Source organism: Haliotis asinina, chromosome 9 (assembly GCF_037392515.1).
Source record: "Haliotis asinina isolate JCU_RB_2024 chromosome 9, JCU_Hal_asi_v2, whole genome shotgun sequence".
NCBI classification, from domain to species: Eukaryota; Metazoa; Mollusca; class Gastropoda; order Lepetellida; family Haliotidae; genus Haliotis; species Haliotis asinina.
The window spans coordinates 38,385,237-38,392,295 of record NC_090288.1 but is presented as its reverse complement, the minus strand read 5'-3'; the positions used below and the strand labels follow the sequence as shown (position 1 = coordinate 38,392,295).

At 40.4% G+C, this 7,059-nt stretch overlaps 1 protein-coding gene across 1 annotated transcript; it reads left to right on the top strand.

The window, feature by feature from the left end:
- The first annotated feature begins 1,932 nt into the window (after nucleotides 1–1,932).
- LOC137297235 (uncharacterized N-acetyltransferase YitH-like) lies at nucleotides 1,933–4,588 on the top strand. The gene is made up of 2 exons (XM_067829248.1): nucleotides 1,933–2,110; nucleotides 3,879–4,588. The coding sequence occupies exons 1-2, from the start codon at nucleotides 1,933–1,935 to the stop codon at nucleotides 4,586–4,588; spliced, it is 888 nt and encodes a 295-aa protein (XP_067685349.1).
- The last annotated feature ends 2,471 nt before the right edge of the window (nucleotides 4,589–7,059 follow it).

Below are 7,059 nucleotides of genomic sequence, written 5' to 3'. Positions count from 1 at the left end.
CTGAATTAGACATTATAATTATACGTAAATCATTGATAGAAGAACCAGCTTGGTCCTGGTCAAAATTCCGTCAACTTTTTTTCAACTAAAATATCCACCTTTCAATTCGTATTCAAGTTCATTAAGACCGGTTGTAAACACCTTAATTTATGTATCATTTAGTCATCTTGTACATTTTGTATGTACTCTTTTGTTGTACTCATGTACCTTCTATGGTATATTATTTTGAGGAATAAACGAGTGATGATTTCAGAGTAGTAAAATGAATGAGTGAGTTTAGTTTTACGCTGCACTCAGCAATATTCCGGCTATATAGCGGTGGTCTGTAAATAATCGAGTCTGGACCAGACGATCCAGTGATCAAAAGCATGAACATCGATCTGCGCAATTGGGAACCGATGACTTGTGTCAACCAAGTCAGCGAGCCTGACCACCCGATCCCGTTAGTCGCCTCTTACGACAAGCAGAGTCACCTTTAGCCGAGAGCCGCGATGCAGGGTCATGTCTTGACTGTATAGGACCGGATCGCGGCTGGTCACCTTTTATGGCAAACATGGGTTGCTGAAGGTCTGTTCTACCCGGGAACTTCATGGGTCAGGAGTGAAATGCATTCGACGGATGAACTTAGCTATGAATTAGTTAGCAAGTGTGACTCTCTTTCTTTATGTACTTTTGTACTTGTGTTTGCTTACTCAATTGATGTAATGAGAAACTGATGCATGAAATATTCAATGTATGTCTCTTTGAGCAAAACTGAAATTGATGTTTTAAACAAAATGCATTAATCAGGAGAAATATATACAATGATATCATAACTATATTTGCATTGAGTACAATGAAACATTATTTCATTGACATATTTCCAATTTGTAGGAATGGTTCACACGATCCCCATACACCGAACAAGTGCCCAACATTAATCCGATGTCGCCGCTCTGTAGTCGTTCCTCCTCCCACCGGAGCTTCAGCTTCAACAACATCTTCACTTCAGTGACTGGCTGTTCTCTCTTGATCATGACGATGAAGGCGAAGATATTCGGATGGGATGATGGCTGCTGGTTCAGTCTGTGATACCATCCTTCCTGGTTGTTGTTAATCCTTTGATGTCATTGGTGTAATGCCTCCAGGTCTGGATTAGTCATGTGCCGATCTATCCTCTGTGTCGTGACATAGTCCATATGCTGGGTGACCTGTTCACAACCATGATGTCCAACCACGCATCTTCAACGTCATCTACAGGGACAGTTTCTGCATCTCCAGTAGATGGTGTCGTTGTTTGTCCTGCTGAGCGTGTACTTGAATCCTCTAAGCGCATCTGGAACCTTGTGAAATTGAAAGAAAAAGTGCCTGAACAGCCGTGTTTGCCATCTACGAGAAGATCCATTTTGCAATTATTGGCTTTATTTATCGTCGCATGCACAACTAAGGTATTTACTACCTCACTCACCCACCCCCTCCCCAAAATACATCCACGCACGCACGCACATACACTATTCATATAACATACAACATGTACATTTGATCACATCACTTAGACTCGAAGTAAGGGATATCCTGTTGTCAGTATATGAACCACATTAATATTCTTGTCCAGAAAGACTGAACATGTTTGATGCTTTGCGTGACTTTGTGAATAACGCTTTGTGTCAGCAACAATTTGACATGGATTTATGCATGAAAGGATACTTGAAATCAATATCAAATAGTACAGTAGATCAAACCGCACTGTCCCAAACCTGCATACCCATAAGCAGTTAGTATCGCTACGTTCTGCTCCACTTGAAATACATCAATCGACCTTCATTAAACGTTTTTATTAACGGTATGAAAATTCCATCCCTTACACACACTCTGTCACATCATATCTTGCATAATTATGTTATTAGTATATCTGCCGATAACTGACTATCCAGCTTCTATCACAACTACATCATGGCTGCTGTCGTTCCGAAATACTCAGTGAGGAGAGCCAGTCGAGCTGACGTGGCAGCCATTAAGAACTTAACAGACCTTGAGAAATGGGAAATGCCGACTGACCTGTTGTACTGTTTGTTTGACATGGACTCCAGGGCCTGGTTTGTGGCGGAGTCCGACTCGGGAGAAATATTAGGTAGGTTTCAGTTCAGTATTGCACAATAATTGTCATTTCTGGTGCTAGGTAGTAGAGTAAAGGGCAAGGAGTTTGATATCACTTACGCGAGAAGCAACTAACCTGACCGGAAAGCTATAGTCATAAAATCCGAACTGCGGAGACAGATGCTCATGCTGTTAATCACTTTATTGTCTGGTCCAGACTCGATCATTTACAAACCGCAGTCTTTAAAGCTGGAATATTGCTGAATGCGGGGTTAAACAACAACAACAACAGCAACAACAAACAACAACCCATTTCTTGTCCATTTGTATGCTGAAAACATCTTAGGGCGGGTGGGTAGATGGTTCTTCTCCGGCAAGTAAGGTGTCCAACTCTGGGGCGGACAAGTGGTTTGGATCTGCTGTAGATGACTGTACATTAGTAGATGCTGTACATTATCCCTGCTTGAGTGAGTGAGCGAATGTTGTTTTACGTCGCACTCAGCATCCCTGCTTGAAGTAAATCAAGGTAACCCTGCCTTTTCAAAGGGGTTTTGCTTATGTAACCATTAACACTGATTTGAAGGTGATGGCTGAGTAATTATGCTTCGCCATGTATGATTTACTGTACAATAAAAGCCTGCTGGGGACAAATGTATAAACATTACAAAAACGTTAAACATTTTTATTAGGCTGTTTGTTTTCCCACACGAATGAGGCTTACTGGGAATTGAGCCTGATGCAAACGTTGAGGGTATTTGGAGAGAGTGAGTAAGTGATAAGTCATTCGGATATGGGAGGAGAGACAGTGGTGATGTAGTGGAAACAGAAATTGCTCAGTGCGGTATCAGTTGGAGATGTTAAACTCTTTCTGGGGCAAATTCGTGAACAACCATGACAGGTTTTACCAAGAACAATTTTCCACTCTAGATAACAGATCTCGTCATGAAGGAAGGAAGAAACATGTCTCCTGAAACATCGAAGATGTGCTGTCAATTATTTCGTTCAGTTATGGAAAATGGAAAATTAATCTTTTCTGTGTGTCATCATATTTGTGATCCAAGTAACAACATCTGTCACGTGATCATGTATCTGCTGTTTTCCCCCTTAATTCAAGAGATGATAATGCCGTATTAATAATGGCTGCATATGATAAAAATGAATTTGTTTTTAGGAATAAACTGCTAAATATTTGCATGTATGCGATTATGCAAAACTATCTCAGTGTAACGTATTTGTTTGTGGACCGACCACCATTCAATACATATATTCGTCTTGACTAGTGGCTAAAGTGGTAGATCGTCTCGCCGAAGACCTGTGTTCGATTCCCCACATGGATGGTATCTGGTGACCTACGTCCCAATGTTCCTGGTATATTGCTAAATGTGATTTGCAACCTCACTCACTATTAATAGTCTACAACATGCAACCAAATTAAATGACTAACAACAACATCTGTCATCTACGCAGCTGGTATTTCTTTCTGCATGATAAGCTGTCGATAAGCTTGACAGCCCGGTATATTTCAAAACAACTTAAATGATAAGCCTTGGTTGGTAAATAATAACAATATTAACTATAAGAGTATAGTTAGTGAGTTTAGTTTTATACCGTTTTCAGCAATATTCCTGCAATTTCACGGGAGGGAAAACCAGAAATAGACTTCACTTGTGATGATTTGAACCAGGGTTTTCGGCTTGATAAGCATACGCTTTGCGCACTAGGCTACAACCCGACCTAAGAGTTCAGACTTTTCAATAATTGTTATGCCTGTCTATCTGTCTACATTGTTATTATTTTAACAGCTTGCCGTGCATTGGCATATTATACGGAGGAGACAGTAGCTGGTGGCATTTATATCGTCAGGAAAGACCTCAGAGGCCAAGGAATCGGACGTGCTGTGAACGCACAATCCCTCAAGGCAGTGGGTGACGCCAACATCACCATATCAGCCACCTACGTCAAGCTATACGAAACCCGTGGCTTCACTTTCTACTATGACGTACACCAGAAACGTGGACCAGCGGAAGTAATACTGGGAGTACTTCAGGAAGCGGAAGTGAATCCGGATATCAGAATCCATCCATACGGAAGTGTCATGTTTACTGAGCTGAAGGCATACGATGAAACTGTATGTGGAACCAAGAGGTGTTACTTCTTCAAAAACTGGATCATCGGCCATGCAATACATATTCTCATTGCTCGCTCCAACACCGGAAGTATATCAGGGTATGGACGATTAGCTGTGACTGAATACGGCCATGAGATAGCGCCGTTGTATGCAGACAGTGACCTTATAGCAATGGCATTGTTGAAAAGACTCTTGCAACATATGAATCCGAAGGATTCTGTCAATATGTTTATAACTTCTGAATCCAAAGCAATGATGGAGATTAATCGAAAGGTTTCACTAACAGATGTTGAAACGAATCACAAAATGTACACTAAAGTGCAAGTGCCACAAACACGTGAACGGTTGTATTCTTTATCTGCTTTAGCATTATCCACAGCATAACATACACGACAGGACGAAGCTTTTGGTTCCAACAAATGAACTTGAATTATCAGATTTTTGCACTAAGCGTGAAATGTACTCGTACAGTCGTGGAGAATTCGGACACTTGGCGTAATTTCTATAGACTTACAACAAGAATAGCAACTATTTCAGTGAAGCATAAATAATCTTCCTGAAGTGAGTTTAGAATTGATCTTTGTCAAGTTTGACAGGCAAATTTCAAATCATCTCTGATCTCCACACATAATTTCAGTTATTATTAACCGATGAAATCACATTTATCAACTCACGTATGGTTCCACACAGTCTACGCAAACGTAGTCTCAGTATTATTCGTTAGGTCCCGTCAGGCAAACTTTGAGATTGACCAATCAGAACACAGCGTACTAAATCGCGAAAGTGGACATTCGCACATACCTTTTGAACTTTTACCTTGAAAAGGTTTGTACCCAAACAAATGATGATTCCAAATGATATTATAGAGAATAATATTGAGACTTAGGTTCTCGCCAACTTCGAAAAGCATGGGTTGTGAGGACCAATTCCAACACGGTTAAGGACACAATATCATTCCTAAGCCGAGTAATAGCATTCCTGAGCCGAACAATAGCATTCCTGAGCCGAACAATAACATTCCTCAGTCGAACAATAACATTCCTAAGCCAAACAATGGGTATTCCACGGGTGAGAGCTCTGTGAGGCTCGTCATAGCTGTGAACGTGAATAGCATTCCTGGGGAGAACAATAGACATTCCAAAGTTGCGCACGTTAAAGCACCTGAGGAATGCTATTACTTGGCTTAGGAATGCTATTGTGTCCTGAACTGTGACGAGCCTGACAGAGCCTGAATATTTCAGGCTCTCACCTGTGGAATGCCTATTGTTCGGTTTGGGAATGTTCTTGTTCGGCTCAGGAATGCTATTACTCGGCTTAGGAATGCTATTGTGTCCTGAACTATGACGAGCCTGACAGAGCCTGAATATTTTAGGCTCTCACCTGTGGAATGCCTATTGTTCGGCTTGGGAATGTTCTTGTTCGGCTCAGGAATGCTATCATTCGGCTTAGGAATGCTACGGTGACCTGAACTGTGTAATAATCTCCTACTGATGTCCTTCCTTGGCACAGCATATCTAACGATCTTTTTTTCTATTACTGATTCCGCCACGCATGTGTCTTCATCGGCGAGTTCCGCCCAGAGTACGACCCTGAACGTGCCCATTGTGTCATGGAAATTAGTACGTTAAGATCAATCAATATTATTATTAAATATCATCAATATCTTTTATCATTTTGTTATTTTCTTTAACATATAAACACACCCAACTGTCAGATTAAACCCATATTCAACCGATGAGGAATACCTGCCACCAAGCCTGATCTTGTATATTTTAACAAAGCCACTTAAATATGATTATTCGTGTACTTAAATTATCTGTCCGTTTTCAGAGTAACGTGACTGACAACATTCAGGACAAGCACGATAAATGTACGGACCTTGATTTTCAAACGTATCCCACGTACACTGGCATTGGACTCCCCTTAAGTTTATTTTTGGTGCCTTTTGTTTGGTATCTCCTGGTCTCTTGACCCACATCAGGGCTGTACATAGGTCCTCCAGACGGAGCACAGTTTTTCATGCAGGAGGGGAGTATCCATATTTTATAGGCATCGCATCCTGGGAGAATTCCCATTCCGTGGTGCGAGATAAATGGTCATGGGTACCTTAGTTGATGATGAGCCTTACCACACGACCTTTCTGCATGTGAATTAGATCGGTAAAAACATAATGACAAATCAAGAATAAAAATAACACTTACGTGATGCCATACCTCCACACATGCAAAAGATGTAAGAGCACGTAATATTAAAAGTCAGGTAAGACGGTTGAACTGTATGTTAAACGGTTAACGTACTGTTGACTTCATGACTAAGGATTTTGGTAAAAACGAGAGTTTCTTCTCTTTCAGTGCAATTTAATGCAAACTTAAAAACATATATAAATAAAATAAAATAAAGAAGAAAAAATTTAAAATTAGAGCAGTAAATGGAATTTTACAGGTCAATTTTAACTAAGCAACATTGTAGAAACTCAAAGAAGTGCACATAAAATATCCATCACAGCCTAAGTTTATATGTAATAAGACTGTCGGAAATAGAAATCTCGTCACACTGAAGACTGACTAATGTCCGCATGATATGCTGGGTCAGAGTGGTGCTGATTGGTTGTTTATTATTTTGCTTACGAGTCGAAACGAGTCACAAGGACCTGTTTGAATGTGATCAAATGCCTTCAAAATTACATCATCACACAGAATGTTTACATCATAGATCCTACTCTGCGTCTCTGCGTACGACTACCAACAGCCATAATCGATTAGGACAAACAATATTGTCTGTTGCAGAACAGTCAGGAGGTTAGAGATTACACTTTAGTTGAAAACTTTCTATTCCTTATTCAGACTAATTTTCAT

Coding starts and splice junctions, on each gene's coding strand:
- LOC137297235 (XM_067829248.1), top strand. CDS start 1,933: ATGGCTGCTGTCGTTCCGAAATACTCAGTGAGGAGAGCCAGTCGAGCT. Junction 2,111..3,878: donor CGACTCGGGAGAAATATTAG/GTAGGTTTCAGT, acceptor TTATTTTAACAG/CTTGCCGTGCATTGGCATAT.